This window comes from Castanea sativa, chromosome 10 (genome assembly GCF_040712315.1).
Source record: "Castanea sativa cultivar Marrone di Chiusa Pesio chromosome 10, ASM4071231v1".
Classification (NCBI taxonomy): Eukaryota; Viridiplantae; Streptophyta; class Magnoliopsida; order Fagales; family Fagaceae; genus Castanea; species Castanea sativa.
In genome coordinates this window covers 37,052,741-37,071,192 of record NC_134022.1, presented here as the reverse complement: position 1 = coordinate 37,071,192, position 18,452 = coordinate 37,052,741, and the positions used below count along the sequence as shown (strand labels likewise).

The 18,452-nt window shown below is 35.8% G+C and overlaps 1 protein-coding gene across 1 annotated transcript in view; it reads right to left on the bottom strand.

The window, feature by feature from the left end:
• The window catches only part of LOC142613123 (uncharacterized), a 32,781-nt gene that overhangs the window by 3,793 nt on the left and 10,536 nt on the right, over window positions 1-18,452 (bottom strand). The window contains exons 6-21 of the mRNA XM_075785322.1: window positions 16,024-16,198; window positions 15,171-15,299; window positions 14,498-15,088; window positions 13,745-14,371; window positions 12,597-12,665; window positions 8,837-8,950; window positions 8,489-8,734; window positions 7,209-7,256; window positions 6,937-7,083; window positions 5,113-5,274; window positions 4,951-5,013; window positions 3,059-3,169; window positions 2,865-2,948; window positions 2,731-2,778; window positions 1,579-1,653; window positions 883-978 (exon numbers count right to left, since the gene is read on the bottom strand). Of these exons, the coding sequence (XP_075641437.1) occupies window positions 883-978; window positions 1,579-1,653; window positions 2,731-2,778; window positions 2,865-2,948; window positions 3,059-3,169; window positions 4,951-5,013; window positions 5,113-5,274; window positions 6,937-7,083; window positions 7,209-7,256; window positions 8,489-8,734; window positions 8,837-8,950; window positions 12,597-12,665; window positions 13,745-14,371; window positions 14,498-15,088; window positions 15,171-15,299; window positions 16,024-16,198 (2,785 nt within the window). The remainder of the gene's footprint in view (window positions 1-882; window positions 979-1,578; window positions 1,654-2,730; window positions 2,779-2,864; window positions 2,949-3,058; window positions 3,170-4,950; window positions 5,014-5,112; window positions 5,275-6,936; window positions 7,084-7,208; window positions 7,257-8,488; window positions 8,735-8,836; window positions 8,951-12,596; window positions 12,666-13,744; window positions 14,372-14,497; window positions 15,089-15,170; window positions 15,300-16,023; window positions 16,199-18,452) is intronic.

Below are 18,452 nucleotides of genomic sequence, written 5' to 3'. Positions count from 1 at the left end.
ACTGAAAGAAAATATCACACTGGAATGGGAAGTGAGAAAACATATGATTGCTAGAGAAAGCTTAGGGGGAATATAACTTTAAAATGAACTAAATGGCAAAAAAAAGGAACTATAAAGTCGCCTCCAAGTGATGAGGAACGAGGAATGGCGAAGCACTGGATTTAACATTGCAAGTTTTAAGTCAATAACATTAAGTGTGTGTTTGGCATGGATTATTTTTGCCAACTTATTTTACTATTCAACTTATTTTTGCTACTATTCATGGGTTCCACTGTACTTTTTGGTACTATTCATGAGTTCCATTATACTATTTCAACTAACTTTTAGCTTTATCTTACAGTATTTTCAGCAAAAAGTTTTCAATTTCAGCAAAATAAGCAGATCCCAAACGGACAATAATATTCTCATTTATTACAAATTATTATATTTAATATAATTTTATTGGAAAAGATATCCAAATTTTGTTATTAAATAAATGTTGCAAAGAAAGTAATATTCAACCTATCTTTAACTCCTAAACTAACACCAACTTATCTTATCGTGAGCTAGGTTTAATCTGTCACTACTAAGGTAGCAGGTAGGTGAGACTGGAATCTTAGCACCCACTTAAACCCCAGGGTTACACTAGGTGCCTTACCCGATATGCCCAAATTTCATTCTAAACTTGTCCTTTTCACATATATATACAAGCACGACCACTTTTAAAACATCAAAAGACTACAAGATTATATTAAGTGAAAATTGGGACAGAAGGCAGAAGCATGCAGGATGGGCACAACATGAATATGCAGTTCAAATGTTATCTTAATAGTCTTAACATATGGAAAACATTAGGTTTGCTTCACGTATTAAAACAAGTACTTTGAAATATAGAAGACATGCCTTTTTAAGTGCAAGGCCATCTTTCTCAGGAACTATGTGATGGATGGCAACCAACACTTCCACAGGTGTTAAAGCTGGACCCATATGAGCTGAACCCTGCCATGAACAGATATTAACTCTCAGCAACTTTTGTTTACTTCAGGTGGGGGAGGGGGGAAATAAAATAACAGTGTGTGTGTGAAGTAAATGCTACCATACTGCTAAATGAATTAAATGTGAAGTAATGAGAAATAAATAAATGAAGCATAATCTAATAATTTCAATTTTGGACTGAAATTCTGATTGAACAAGTGCATGTGAGCGTTAGATGCATAGATGATCAACACAAGCAAACTGCTCTTTCTTTTTGTAAATTGGTAAAATGCACACGCACCTAGTGGGTCTTGAACCCACTACCTCACCCAAAACCTAACACAAGCAAATTATTCAAAACATCCAGACTTACGTTCAGAAGTTTTCAAGAATAATCTAAAAAGTTAAGGAGCCTTTACTTAAGCTCAGTCACAACTAGAATCAATTTACTGTTTACCTTCTAACAGAGAAATCAACAGAAGAGCACAGATTTCAAATATGGTAAAGTCCCAATCTTAAGAACAAAACTACATGTCAAGGAGTCCAATGAAAAGGGAGAAAATAAGAGTTCTCTCTTTATGTTTCCATTATTAATTATCAAAAATTGAGCATTCACATTTTTACCTGCAGTATGTGAGCAAGTGCCGTCTGAAACTTTTCTAATGGAAGTTCAACAAGCCGAGGGAAAATAGGTAAAACCTGCTAGCATAAAAAGATTAACATCCACACATGAAAACCTCCAAGTCAGGTAAACAATACATCAAAGTTCAACAACGCAGCTACTTTTTTGCAGCAACAACAACAATAATAATTATTATTATTACAAGGAACAGCCAGACCCCATTTAGTGGTGCCCCAATAAACCATGGATTCCTACGGTAGCCTGTAAACCACAGGTATTGGGTGAAGCCCAGGACTCAAATACAAGACCTCAAATTATAACACCACTAAGGCTTCCATTTGAGGCATACTCTTGTGCAGACTGTGATGAATGAGTATTACTTCTTAGCCAATGTTTAAGGACCGATGGGAACACTATTCTTTCACTTAAATGACATTCCTGTGAATGAAAATCATCTTGAAGATTTTTTTTCCCTTATAAAATTTCATAATGAGTGTTGTCTTCAGTAAGATCCAGATCCAAGTGCATTATAGGGGACACCTTTGGGTTCATCTTAGAAGGCTCATGTAGTGAGAAATAATGTAAATAAAAAAATGTAGTGTGAAATAATATGATCAAAAGAATAGAGTTAACCTCAACATGGAGACTTTAATGACCAATGGACACTGCACTAGGTAAGAAGACCTCGTGTAGTCTATGGAGGACCAATAGCGATGGAATGGATGAGATCATTACTCCAGTGTCATTAAGTTTGTGGTGAGGGATGCCAAAGAATCAGCTTTGGCATATAGTGTGATGTGGGGAAGCCTTTAGGATTTAGGACCTGATTTGTTCTCGATTACCAATGATAAAGAAACATGGGTAGAGTCTCATTTAGTTTCTTCGGGGAAGGAGTGTATCGAGCTTGAAATCTAGATTTGTGCATGCATTCCATGATAGGAAATTATAATATGTATCTTATAATTCCCCCTCCTCCACCCCAAGGCAACAAAATTAACCAACACAATTGGACAACTTGATTTTAAAAAATGAAACTAACTAATAAAATTTAACTGACACTTCAAGTTAATAATTAATTTTACATTTTAGAGCGAAATCGACACATACAATTATAAAATAAGTAAAAATAAAAAATAAAAAATTGTGAAACAAACCTCATTTTTGGAAAGTGAAGACAACATTGGAATAAGAATTGTGACATCCTGCGAAGAACAATAGTCTATGTAAGGACCAAGATGAAAAAACTTTTACATCGGTAACAGAAGAAACTTTTAATTATAAGAAAAACCTTTAATTTAGTTTCATATAAATGTTTAACAGTGGCTATCAGATCAGAAGAAGGCGTTGTCTCTTGAGTCAATATTTCCAACACCTTGCCAGAAAAACAAAACCACTATCAGCATCATTCATGTGCAGAATATCTGAGAATAAAAGAACGGTTCAAGGTTAAAACAGCTTACAAAGACTATAAAAGGAACCTACCAGTGTCAACAGATTTTCACTCCCTTGAGGCGGATCTGATATTATATGGAGCAATTCAGAACAAGATGACCCTAGGGACCTTATAAGAATAGGGATGTGGCGATGGAAAGCCTGCATCAACCAAATGGGTTACAGAGTCATAATTAATGTGTGCAAATAGTCAATATATATACATACTTACACGTGTGTGTGTCACATTTATTATGTAAAATTTGTCAAACAAGGCCTACTATAATGGAAATGACAGAAGATTTATGTTACATTAATAAGCAAGCAGCCAATCTGCCAAGATCTCTCAAAATTGTCCACATAAATAAATGATCGAGAATAGTTATTTCCATAAAATTGGTATTCCTTAATCCCATCTCCAATGAACAAAATTATGTTACCACAATAGACAGGAAAAACTAGTACTGGCACTATTCAGTTTAACAAGTTTGGAACTAACAACAGGTAACTGCTAATTTCTTTCTTTCTTTTCTTTTTTCTTTTTTGTTATTTTTTTTATATGTAAGATAATAATTTATTAGAAAGAAGGAAGGCTTAAACTTGAGCGCCCTTAAAGGATTACAAACAAACACTCATGAGGTCCAAAAAATGGACAATAGAACTACAAGACACCCCTCAACAACAACATATTATTAAAAATAAAATTATATATATTAAAAAAAGATCTCAAAAAGCTATTCTTCATATCTTGCATAGATTGCGCTTTGTTCTCCAATGTCTGGCAATTTCTCTCTCTCAAATTGACCCGCATAATGCAATGTGGTGTAGCTTGCTACACAACCCTATTATGATGACTTCCAAACACCCCTCTCCAGAAGGTTTACCAAAATCAATACTTGGCCTGGCATTACCGAAGTACCCCACAAGCCGCAAATGAAAAAGACCACAGATTTTTAGCAATAGTGCGATGCAGCAACAAGTACTCAATCGTTTCACTACTGCCATTATACAGCACACACCTATTAACAACCACTAGCTTCTGTTTAACAAGATTATCTATACTCAGTATGGAATTCAACCGTAGTCCATACGAAAAAAGCTACCTTATGAAACTTAACCACCCCAAACACCTTTCCAAGGGAAGGAGTTAGGTGGACACTGCAAGCATGCGTGATAGGATCGAACACTAAACTTCCCTTTCCCATCTAGAGTCCAAAGTAAACAACCTTCATTCTTTTCTACAGCCTTTCTGGACAAAGTAAATCCATCAACTCATTCACCCCTTCTATCTCCCAAGCATGGAAATCCCAAAAGAAAGCGGTGCAAGGACTCCCTACATTCTCACCCATCCTAGTACTACTCCTGCTCAAACATGCATAACTGTGGAGTTTAGACGAGATTCGGTGCAAACAAGAGGATGGGACTATGGAATGTAGACCTAAACTAAATTGAAGCCCTAGAGCTTCACCACAAAAATCATTTACAGAAAAATTACAAGATAAGAACATAACAACATGTAGAAATATAATCCAAAATTGCCTGTTCATTTGTTTGGTTACTTAAAAGTGGAAGACCCAATCAAACCAACCCTAGAAGAAAATGTCAGCCCAAAACTGGAAGTTGTCTACAAAGGGCTACTGTTAGTGGCTTTATAATATGAACTGATTCGAATTGAACCTAGACATTTTCCATAGAGTTCGTTTTCTACTTTTTTCCTCTTCTGATTCATTCCTACATATTTCTGGGACTAAAGAGCCTCTTTCTGCATAAATTTTCAAGAAAACCTACTATAGTTACAAACAGCTAGCTTAACCAAAGCTGTTACAAGTTCCAACTACCACAAGACAAAAAGACAAAGCAAATTAGCCCAATTTAAATATAAAAAAAAATTAAATCAAATTAAATTAAAATTAAAAAATAATAAATAATAAATAAATAAACACCTGCTTTACAGATTTTGGGGCCTGACAGTAATTACTAAACACAAGTTGAAGAAGATTGGGTTTCTGCAAGGAAAGAAAACCCTTGTCAATATTACCAAGAAATCAAGTGTTTTGAAGCAATTATCTTCTAGTCACCAGTTCATGAAGCAAACATAGGCAAACCTTTGTACATAAAGCAAAAAACAATGAAATGAGTCGTTGAGCTTCATGCAATGACATAGAAGTGTTCCTCACTAATGGTTGTGCACTCCTTACAGAGTCATTCTCAGAAGTTCCAGGCTCTGAAACCTGAGAACCACTAGTGGATGTTTCCTGGCTTTCAACCTGAAAAGAAATTCACAGGAGGCAAAAATCAGAAACTAAAACCAAAAGAAAGAAGGTCCCTTTTTCCCAGCTGCCCCAGAAGTTCATTTTTTATGGCAAAAATTCTGGATAAAGATTAAAAAAAAATTTCTTGCAACCTAAACAGCTACTGTTAAATTTAGGGATGACAATTTAAATCCGACCCGCGGATACCCGGTCTAGCCCGACCCTAATGGGCCGGGTTTTACCCGGTCCGATAAAGAATAGGGTCGGATATGGATTTAAAAAAAAACCCGAAGCGGGTCCGGGTCGGGTCCAGGTTTTATAAAAAAAATCCAGACCCGACCCGGAACCCGACCCGGATAAATACCCGGTTAAATACCCGATATATGAAATTACTAAAATACCCCTTATATATATATTTTCTGATTTTGTATGGAAAACCCTAATCTCTACTCTCAACTCTCTACTCTTTCACACTCACACCAGCCGCCTCTCACACTCAGCCCTGCGCCCCTGCCCTCTCGCCTCTCTCACACTCACAGCCAGCCGCCCTCTTGCCTCAGCAGTCAGCACACAGCCCTCTCGCCTCAGCCCGCAGCTCTCGCCTCGCCTCGCCTCGCGGCCTCGCCTCGCCTCGCCTCGCCTCGCTTCGCCGCCTCGCCTCGCCTCGCTTCGCCGCCTCGCCTCAGCACAGATTTGAGGCAATGATTGTTTTTGCCTTTTGAAAAGCTCAGCTGGGTTTGATTTGGTTTTGTTCAATTTTGTCATGTTTTGGTTTGTGATTATTGTTTATGATCTGGGTTGTGGTTGTTGAGGAAAATTTTTCAGAACAGGGAAAAAAGATTGGTTGGCCTCGCGGCTTAATTTTTTTTTTTTTTTGGTTGGGCTAAATTTGGGCCCAATAAGTTAAACGGGGCCCGCGGGACCCGGCGGGGCGGGTCTGGGCCCCGATAAAAAAACCCGATTATTATTCGGGTCGGGTCCGGGTTTCGGGTATTGGCCCACGGGTCGGGTCCGGGTATGCAAAAACCCGGCCCGAACCCGACCCGTTGCCATTCCTAGTTAAATTATATCAACCCCAAAATCCACTCATTAGGGTCCAAGTGCCTTACAGGATTGATGATCAAAATTTATCACATCAATCAACCCTTCAGAGTTATTTGAGGAAAAAAAAGGGTAAAATACAAAAACCACCCTGAGGTTTGGACTAATACCATGCATTACTTGAACTTATTTAAAATATGCAATTTGCTTCCTAAGCATAAACGACACTAACACTGTTTGAAACTCCCTGCTCGTAAGTCCTTTACTTCCGTCCAACAACTTGTCTCAACAGCACAAGTCTCACAGTGACTGCATTGTAGGAATTATATGCACGAAGGAGTGTTTTGAGTAGCCAATAGTAGATAAATAGCAACCAAAGATGGAGAAGGAAGCAGGAGAAGCAGGGGAATTTTCAATCGGTGTTAAATGACTTTTGTGCTTCGGGAGAAAATTAGACATTTTTGAAATATTATGGTAGTAACTGGCATTAGCCCTAACCTCAAGGATAGTTTTTGTATTTCATCTAAAAAAATAGATCTTTCAGAGTTTCAACACAAAATACCAGGAAGCAATCAACTAACCCAGAAAAAAGAATATAATAAGGAGGAAAGTGTTTAAAGAATATATGACATATACCTCCCCTTCGACTCTTTGCTTGGAGGACCCAGACTGTGAAAGTTCTATATCTGAAACATGCTGATCTACAGCAGCCAGCAACATATTTCTTGCAAATTGCTCTATGCTGTCTGATATGTAGCTTAGCTGATAGAGCTTGTTTGCCACCTGCCCATCACAAACAAATGAAAAATTGATGCATTATTATCATAAAGAAAATGTACAATATAATTTTTGCATCCCATATGAAGACAAAACTGTTAGAATCAACGATTTAAGTCAAGTTAAAATACCAGCCGGATTGCTCTGGCTCGAATCTCATCTTGTGAATGGACAGCACACTGCAATGAGACAATAAATACATGAATAAAAATACAACAGATATCAAACTGTAGATATCTTTAGGCATTAAGACAAAGACAACGAGATCCTCAAGAGTAACAATCTTAAAATTTTGTTTTGGAGGAAAAGAGTGTGTAAAACACAGTTGTTATGAAACAAGTCATTACATGCACATTATGTTGTTCAACAAGTCTATAGAATATGAATAAATATTTAACACAACAAAAACCACGCATCATCTTCCCCTTCACATTGAAAGATTTTCTTAGTATACAATAGTGTTAGAATAATGATTAAATTCACAATTTCCAAATAGCTTAAGTTTTTGGGACAAGTGGTAGTCTATCATAGTATCAAAGCAGGTGATACTGAAAAGTTAAAAATCCCACATGTTAGGCCCCACTGGGGAGTCAGTGCCCACACATTAAAGAGAGTAGTAATAATGATTAAATGATTAAATTTATCATTTCCTAATAGCTTAACATTTTGGGACAAATGGTAATAATCAAATGAGAAACAAAATTACCCAATAATTCAATGTAGCGAAAAAATACCGAGTCATAGCACTCTCCCAAACAATGTTAAACTCTATTTCCTTTATACATGTTCATGGCATTGAGAATGAAGAGAAACACAAGCCCAGAAGGTAATGTGTGCCTCTGTATAACTATTTATAACTATTTTATTTATAATTAAAGATGAAATATTCTAAGCATTTCTTTATATATATATGGATCCAATAATTAAGAATTAGGACCATTCAAAAATAAATATATATAAGAACTAGGACCAAACTAATTCTGTGCCAAAATTAAATTTGATTCAGTTATACTTTGCTATTAGATTTGATGTGGGCAAGGCCAGCTAACAACGAGGCAAAGTGCAAACTGAGTGTGTGATTCAATCAAATTGACTTAATCAGCAGGCTACCTGGCAACTTAGGTATTGTTGCATGTTCTATGAAGTTACATGGTGATAGGTCAGTATCATTTAAACAAAAACCAAGGAAAACTCATTCAAGATTGATACATGATACCAAAAACAGGTTTTTAAGTGATTGATAATCCCATACACCAAAAACATAATGTTATAAGAAAATCTTTTCCTGCAAGTCTCAGCATCCAAATAATTCCCTACATATCAGAGAGGACTGCAGACAAACATTATAAATGATAAATAAAGCATTTGGTTACAATAATTTTAATGCCATGAGATTCTTATGTCAAGTTACCTTCAAAGCAATATCTAAGCAGGATTGCCGATTAAGTGGGCGCCCCAAAATCAAAATCCAGACAGCCCCAAGGCCCTGAGTAACACGCTCAACATCACGTACATCTTTTCCACGGTGATCAGTAACATCAGCGTAACAGAGTTCATCTAATAGTTTCAAGGCTGAGTCAGGCAAAAGTGGGACTTCACCAAAAAGTCTACTAAAGGACTTGTCAGAGGCTGGAAAAGAGTCCAGCAGAGATTTGGCCTACATTGAAATAGGGTAAATGCATCTCAGTTCACACACAAATGGAAAAGAACAAGAATACATTGAGAATAAGGTGGTGAACCAGCTAAAAAATGCACCTACCACTGCCAAGAGGAGCTTTTCGTACACAACAGAAGCAACTGAAGAGTTTTCCACAGAATCCAAAATCATGAGAGTGTGCAGATGATACAAGACATTCAATATAAGCTCATGCCCCTGAAAACCAATTTTTTTAATATTAAATTACAAAAGGGTTAAAAAAAAATTCATCAGAAAGCTTAACCCATTAAATATATGCTCAGTACTTCAATTCAATTGTATAATTGATATCAGAAGCTTGACTGAGCTAGAAAATTAACCTCAAAACACCATATCCAAAAGTCTGAACATTAGGAGTAGATGAAATAAAACTGAGCACATGAATAGGAGCACATCAAACACAATAATCCCAAAACAATAATGAAAAGAACCATGCATAAAAAAGCAAACTTGAAAAGATATAGTCCACATAGTGTACAATGAGTATATGATTAAAGTCACGGAATGGATTGCGAAGAACCTTGCAAGAGGCTTGGGTATAATCTAATAGACCCACATATTGTAAACCAAGCTGCCAACATATGATGCATAGGCCCATGCTATCAATCCTGACAACTATGAAGGCCCAGATAGCAAAGAACGGTATCTATCAAACCATTTTTTTTTTTTGGGTTGAAATCAGCCCACAAGTTTGGCTCCATTACCAATAAATCACTCATCTTTATCTTTTCTACCTTCAGCTATTAGGTTCTGAGTTTATATTACGGCTCACCTGAATATAAAAGCTTAAAATGAAAAGATAAAGATATATCTGTTAAAAATAATCTTTCAAATCCACTGCGGTCACATGCCTCTCTCTTGTTTCTTTCCCTTGCATCAAGAAGCAGAAGATGAAATCATGCCAAAAAACAGAAATGCTACTCAAAAGAAATCCAAGAAAAATTTGGGGATATGTAAATGTCAGGTAAAAAGAATATCATTTCATTTTAGTTTGTTTTAGGATTGAATTAATGTTGCAAAAAAATAATAATAATAGTAATAATGATGATAATAAAAATAAAAACACATGATTATTAGAACCATACCTAATACTGACTTGGACAAGGATTGGGTTTCAGTATGAACAGTTGGAACAGCTAGATTTTTATTAATTAAATACTCATTGGTAAGTCATAAATCCACCCATGGGTCTTGAATCCCACGACCTCCTCTATTCCATCATTAAGGGAGGAAATACCAGTTGAGCTCACGCTTATTGACAGATAGTAGAAAAGAGAAAAATAGTAAAACTTAAGAAAGAAGTCCAAACAGCTCAATGGTGTTGATGCTTTTTTTTTTTCCTGGATCAGTCCCAATGGTGTTTAAGCAAGATATTCACACTCAAGATCACAGCTTCAAGAAGCCTTGGAAACAATTTACAATTTTAGATATTGGTTAATTGCAGCTATCTACCCTTAAATTATGGGGATATTTGCAACGCTCACTCTAGAATACAAAATTTCACAATTAACACCCAAATTCAAGTTTAATATACATTGTCTGCCCACAATTTAAATCAACGTCTAAATTATATTAACCGGCATGTTTCCATTCTACATAGGGGAATTTGCAATGTGCGCCTTAATTACAAAAATTCTGCACTAAACAGTCTAATTTAAGATTAGACTACCCAATAATCTGTTAATTTAGACACTAATTTGGATAACGAGTAAAAATTGCAAGTTAATCTAAAATTAGGGTACTGACAAAATTTTGTAATTTATGGTACACATTGCAAATGACCACATAATTAAGGTGGAGAGCCACAATTAACCATTGAAGACATTTGAACAGGTTAGTTCAATTTGGTTTAACTATCCTATTTATTATCAGTTTCTTTAAAATTCAATATGATTTGTCCCTATTTTTACTGGTTCACTTGCATATTTAGAATGATGTAAATACCAAACTGGAAACTGGCTAATAATGATTCCAAATGTAAAACCACCAATCCAAAAAATTCTGATAAATATGCAAGAAACTTGATGAAAAACTAAACTAAAAGAAAAGGGAGGAGTTCAATTATATGGCGCTGCACAATCAAAAATAAAACGAAAGCAAGATTTCTTTTCTTGAAAGAAGAATATTGAAGGATGTAACCAATTTTTTATGGTGCCCCTTATTAAATTACCAATTGTCCCAAAAGTTTAAATTATTGGGAAATGGTAAATTTAATCATTTAACCACATAATTCTAATACTCCCCCTCAAGTGTGGGCTCAAACTCCCTATGAATAGGTGAGACCCAACATGTGAGATTTTAAATAAGAGGTAGAGTGAAAAAGACAGGGATCAAATTTAAGACCTCCTGCTAGGATATATTACCAATTGTCCCAAAAGCTTAAACTATTGGGAAGTGGAAAATTTAATCATTTAACCACATACATCTAACACCCCTAATCTTGCCATGGACTTAGTAGTTGGGTGAAAGGGTTTTCCTAAATTTAAAGGTCAACTATGTCCCCATTTCACAACTGATAAAATTATTCTCTTTTCCCATTCCAAAAAATCAATTCATTGAGTTTCTTTCTTCTCTTAAAATTGTCCCTTGAGTTATTTTTCTTTGATTTTGTTTGTTGCTTTTGCTTGTGTTCACCATCATGAACACCATGTATTTTCTTTCCTCGTTTTTTTTCATCATGATAATAAATATTATTCTTATTACCTATAAAAAAATATTTAAGCATGTTGTGTTTCTTGTTCCCAAGGACCTTAAGGTCGTTCATGGACATCCTTTAGACAAAGCATTTCACCATAATATGGTTAGGTCGTTCAGAAAAAGTGAAATTTAAGTTTGTGTAGAACACGCTATGAGACACAAGGTGACAATAGAAAAGCTTACCTAGAGTATGACAACATGGCTATGTGACATAAGAAGACAATAGAAAAAGCTTATGAGAGTATGACAACATGACAACTGTAATATGCCAAATCAAACATAATGTAGGAAGGAAACCCTAAATGGCTTTGCCAATAGAACGACCATAGATTACAACCTAAGCACTAACAAAACAATGCTTGATTACATCTAAGAACCTCAGACCAGAAAAAATAAATAAAGAATAGTTTTTTTTTCTTGTTTTGATAAGTGAGTAGCCGCTACCATTGTGCAACCTTCATAAGACAGATTTTTCCCCCTTAATCTCTTTCTCTAGGTCCTTTCTCTCCTTCATGCCTCAGAAGCTTGTCACTATGCAACCTTCACAACATTTTCCATCCACAAGACTTGGAAGGTCAAATCAAATGTCCCTGTTAGGCAGGGACATTTGAACGCTCAAACTACAAACATCATAGGCCTAAACATAGGTAAAAACACCCAAAGCATACAAATGTTTGTGATGATATGGGATCATTTTTCATGGAGCTTTATCATTTTTACTCTTTTTTTTTTCCTTGCATGCTACTCACCTCTTGGGGCTTTATCATTTTTCCTTCATTATTTTTTGTAATGTTTTTCTCTTGATAAGTTACAAATGCACCTAGTGGGTCTTGAACCCATGACTACTCCCTCCATTCCAGGAGGAAGTGTCATTTGAACTAGTGTTATTTGAGCTAGTCATTTTTCCATTTTCCTTTTCCCAAATAAATTTTCACAGAACTGTACTAATTACCTTGGAATTTTGTAGAAGATATTTTTAAAGAAAATGTGGTGGGTAGATAACATATTTCTGGCCCACAAATACCAGCAATTATACTGAACAAGAATTATTCACAGACAAACTTCAGGATAGTCATCCAGACAAAACAAACAAAGAGAGGATCAGCAAGCTTAATGACGGATATACCTTTTGTCTCTGGTATTCCACAACAACATGTTTTTTCAGCATCATAACAATGTCATCATCAGCACCAATCTGTGAAAGTAGGAAAAATCAAAAATGTAATTCTATAGACATCATATTAATTGAACATTAAACTATTATTTTTATAGAGGTCCAAATACTGTTTATATAATTCAATATAGATTTACTTAAATACTGAACTTGGTAATAGAGCATTTCTATTGCCGTTGACTAAACAATGTGATAACTTTTACTTTGTTCTTTCCTGAATAATGGGATAACTTTTATTTATTTTTAAAAAAATGTTAAATGGAACCAGAGAATTATAGATGTGTAAGATGCACAGGTTTAGATAGCAACATCCAGAACCACGTTTAGAAAAGCAAAAACAATTACCAACTCAGCAGGTTAGTTACTCCCACTAATCATTTCACCATCAATTAAATTTTAGCATCTTGGACTTGTGTGTTGTCAAGGATTTCAATTTTATTAATTCCAAATATCGCTTGCTAAACATGAGAAATTAAACCTCTGAGACAACATATAGACGTGAATAGTGACAGGGGAACAACATATTATGCAATTAGCTGCAGAAGTCCATTCACACAGCCTGCCAGAGCCACAGCATCAGACAACAACAGAAATAATAATTTAAGTGGGTTTTAGAGTGGGTTGAGAGGACAAGAATAACCAATAACCCACAAACTATCTTCTAACCCAAGGAGAACAAAGTGCAACATAGATTTGTGACATAATCATCAGAAAAGAGGTGATGAACAGCATATGACGGTAACATACTGAAGAACACTAATATGTATCCAGTAGATACTGAACCTTGTTTACAATATATTTTAGAGAAGTTTCCCAAGACCAGTCATCTTTTAAGTATACTAGAATACCAACAGAAAGTGCAGAGTTATGCCAAACACAAAGTATGTATGCCTGTTTTCATTTAGGCATTTGTTTGTCTGTGAATAGACACACACTGACCTATAATTCCAGATTGTTTATGACATTCTCAGCTACTAATGCTGAACATGCAAGCTGTGGCATTCATCACTCCAAAGAGCAGATCCAGCTGTTTAATTGATTTACAAATTTATAACAAAAAATTCACAAATTTGCATTTGAACAATCAGAAGACAACCTACCTGAGCAACCAATCGAGCAAGTAATGCCATACGAATCTCGCTACAATCAGTCCCACATGAATGCTTGTATGATTCAATAATTTGTTCAATTGCCAATTTTCTCAAACTTCTTTCCTGTTCTTGTGTTAGCTCCACGTATGATGGAAGCAGAGGTAAATCTTGACAGGTATCTTCAGATGCAGATGCATTTGAAACGGTTGGAGAATGCTGATCAGATTCTAGAAAAGATGGTGTATCAACCCCATTTGTCACTACATCATCTGAAAACTTCATTGCAACCAAGTCCTCATCAACTTTGTCAACAGGAGAAGGTGCAGGATCTGAAGAAGGATCAACCTCTGGGATTAGGTCAATTTCCTCGGCTCTATCCAGAACCTCCTCTTTTGGAGTTAGTTGATCAGTGCTAGAAACCAAAGGACTTTCCAAAATCTTATCTTCACTTTTGATCTTGGAAATGAGAGTCGTGGAAGGAATTTCAAGAGTGTTCACAACAGGAAGTGAAACAGGTTTACTCAAATAAATATTAGCGTCAAACTCAGATTGCAGAGCTCCGGTGTCCTCTGCAGTAGGTATGGAAGGTACCCCAGCAGGGACTGTTACACGGCGTGGATCCAAGCGACGGGGATCCTGTAAAAGATACTAGGAGTTCATTTTAACGTATCTAAATATTTAGATTGTAACGGATTGAAATAAATTCAATAGTAGCAATAGATACACATTCATGAATAGCAATTGAAAACTGGAGAAGATTACCCTGCGCGGATCACGCTTAGAATCAGCAGGGAGGGTATTAACTGGAGGTGTATCAGACAATGATGAATTAGTTGCTGTAGTTGAAGAAAGAGGTGCTTGTGCACTGACATCTGGAGATTCAACAGAACTTGTTAAAGCAGATATTGAAACAACTTGGGATGGGCTACTCAGAGAACCCATTTGTCGAGTTGCTGACAAGTTCCCTAGCCTGGTTAATGGTGGAGTCGTCTTAGGCAAGTGCTTCATATTTGTTATGACAATATCAGCCAACAGATCCGGATGGATTTTTGATATAAGGATTTCAAGTGATTCAGCACCTCTTTCTCCTTCTGCAAGCAAAGCACCAATCATGGCAATCATTTGTTCCACAGGGGTCAGTTGACCATCCAACACAGGAGATACTCCATTAACAGGAACAGAATCCTGCCCAGAATCATTTACTTGAACTGCCAAAGCTGACTGGATGTCAGGACCATAACGGATTCGCTTGGAAGCCACCTCATGACCATTAGGCTCTTCATTGTCCAGAGTCATATACCTTCTTTTTGACAAATCACCTGATACAGGCAGCTGGCTTGATAATTGATCCTCCTAATCAGAAATTTAAAACCAGTGAGTGGGTTCAAATAAATAAGAAATTGCTAAATGTCAAGCACACTAACTCTGAAATTACCTTGCCTAACCGAGCATCACGTGAAGCACGCTCACTGTTTTTAATCATTTTATCAACCTGCCGGATAACCTGATCAGCAGCATCCCCAGCATTCATAGCACGGAGAGCCCTAAGCAATCTTTCTCTTGACTGAAAATGAAACAGAAGACCCAACGTCAGGCAAAAGACCAGGTGAACAACAGCAAAACTTTTGGGGCCTTTTGCATTGATCATATAAGACCTACTGGGCCTCACCATTTCTTCACTTTACTAGCATGTATGCCTACAAAGAGCCTAAGAAACAAAACGATGTGTCTGAAGCTTCTTTGCTACCTAAACAATTCTTAATTATCTATTGTCCATTTGGGATACCTTAAATTCATTCACTCATTTGAATTAAAAATGATTTGGGTACAGCTGTATCTAGAAAAAAGCAAGACTTTGAAACTAAGCTGGCTTATAAGCTTAAAGAACCAGGCTCTAAAGATGAAAACAAAATGATCCACCAACTAAATTAAAAATCTGGACACAGAAAAAGGAACATAGGGTTGTTTTGGAATCAATATTAAGTATTGCATATTCTGCTCTCCCATGTTCCATGTAGTGTTGGAAATACAGGGGACAGTATAGACTTTTCACATTACTCCAAGACACACCGTTTTAGAAGTGTTCCAGTCGGCAAAAAAGAAATTAACTGAAAATTCCACATTTCAAGGTCATATTAAGCAACAGAAGCAATGTAAATATCCCTAAACAAAGTAAAAATAATAAAAAAATTTATTGCTTAAAGCATCAGTGACTCAAACTTGTAAATGAAAATATTTCAGCTAAACATATATAAAAGAAAATAATGCAAAATGTAAAATTACTTTACCTCTATGATGGCTGGATATGTACACCTTAGGAATCCCAAAAGCGCAGTTCTTAATGAATACTGGACACTAGCAACATGACATCCTTTGACCGTCTCAAAGTCTGGATCAAAATCAAGAATAGCAGAAAGAACAGTACTATAGTGGAGAGGCCTCTTCCTTGCTATGGCTGTAAGACTGAAAACAAATAAATAGGTTTTAGAACCATAAACAAATTAAAAATGAAAAAGCATCCATAGTAAGAGTTGCAGAAGGAAGAAAAGTGCAACCAACATTTCCATCAGGTATTCAAATTAAAAATAAAAAAAAAGTTAACATAGTGAGATGAAACACATGTGCCAGTTGAACTAAAACAAGGCCTAAATGATAATACAAATAACAAAGGAAAAAATCAACAAAATATATTCAGATTCAAGCCCTGTGAGATAAAAAGTAAAATTCTAGCACATCTAAAACACAAGCATACGTGCTCATGCACATCTGCACACTGACACCTGACACACAAAGCAACACAAGCTGCAGAAACCACCAAAATAAAAGTAAAGAATCATCTCAATGCTACTGAATGACTATCAAAGGATTAACTGAAAAAAGTTCACATATTTGGAGTTTTAAGAACCTCTAGCATGACTTTTATAAAAAACTTGATTGGGAAAGATAATTTCATTTAAATTTAGACATCAGGTATTCAACAAAATCCTAACATTTGCGTTGTGACAACAGCCAAAAGTTTCAAAGATTACAATGCCTTCAAGCATACACCTTACAGCACACTGGATACTATTGAGCAACGCAACATGGATAGGCGGTGTCCAGCAAGGCAACCTTAAGAACTAGACGAACTAGAACACAAGTGGAAGTACACAGTAGAGTATCCAGCACAAAAATATTATGAATTAATAGTGCCATTGTTCCGATATTAGCCATCCATATTTTTCAGGAATCCCTACAATTTTAAAATTCATACAGAGCATCTCATTATTAGATGACCGACTCCTATAAGCCTGCCTAGATTTATACGAAAAAAGTTATCAGTGGCATTCAAAAAGAAGAAAAAAAAACAAGTATGCCCAAAATAGAAAAGAGATAATGCATAAATGTCCATGTAAAGAGGTATGAATATTAGAGAGAAAAAGTAGCACACTAAATTCTGGACCTCCCAAGACAAGATTGTAGGTCAAATTATTAATGTGTCAGTGTGTGTGAGAGAGAAAAAGAGAGATTCAGAATAGCCAGTTGATTCTTGAAGGAAAAAAGCAACAGTTTAAAAGATCCAATCTAGTATGGAAAAGATGGAAAAGATGCAAGAAATAATAGCATAAAAATTAGCAATAGAAAAGAAAGGAAATACATCTTGACAGGAAAAAATTTCAAGTGAGGGGAGCTTGTTCTAGTGTAATTCAAAGGGTTGGCAAATAATCAAGTCCTCATAGAATTTAAGGCTTAACAAAGAACTAGAAATCATGAAACATTCATGCACCCTTTTTTATTTTAACACCTGTAATCACAAGTAGTACACTTCAAAACAACTTTCTCAATTTTTTTGTTGAATAATCAAACAACAAAACAGAAGGCTAAAGCACACATATTTAATTGTGTTTATGTTATTTGCCACTTGCTTAGTGATGAATTTTCTCTGTCCAACCAATCAAGTATGTTCCTAAAATGTATAAAAATGGTATTTAGTTTACTTTGTTCTCTTCTTGAATACCTTCATTATATAAAAACCAAAAGCTCAACTACTATGACATGAGGCTCACACAGCCTCTTGTGTGAGTAAAAAGCCTTATTCTAAAGCCATACTTGAAATACTCATACCAAAACGTGCGAACCAAAAGAAAGAAAGGGCTACCAAGAAAGTTGCAATACAACAACAAGCCTTAATCCCAAATTTTTGAAGTCGGCTATGAATCCTCAACAAATTAGTTAGGGTCCGCCATATGTATAAAGTATATGGGCATAAAATAAAATCAAATAATTTCATGCAGACCATAACAAAAATTTATTTCATTGGAAAATGATAGCTCAGTAAAATAGTTGCTAATAAAGTTGTTCAGAACTTCATGAAGAAAGATGGAAAAAAAAAAGTGATAACCCCACCATGCAAACCTTAAAAACCAAATTTTAGGTTCATTCCATTTTCCAATCATAAGGAAGAAATTCATGGTACTCCAGAACTTGGATCTCCACATGCATTGATGAGCTACTTTACCAATTTTCCATACCACCCATTGTCCTAAAAACCATACTTTTCATCACGGAGAACGGTAGCTACACTATGAAATATCCACAATAATTTACCAATCAGTGCTTTGTTCAACAAGGACGCACTGACCAATCAAAGAGTAAGCACATTTTATTCTACAAGCACAGGTTAGCCATGATTTGATTTGTCATGAGAAATTACTTCAATTACCACACAAAGCTTATT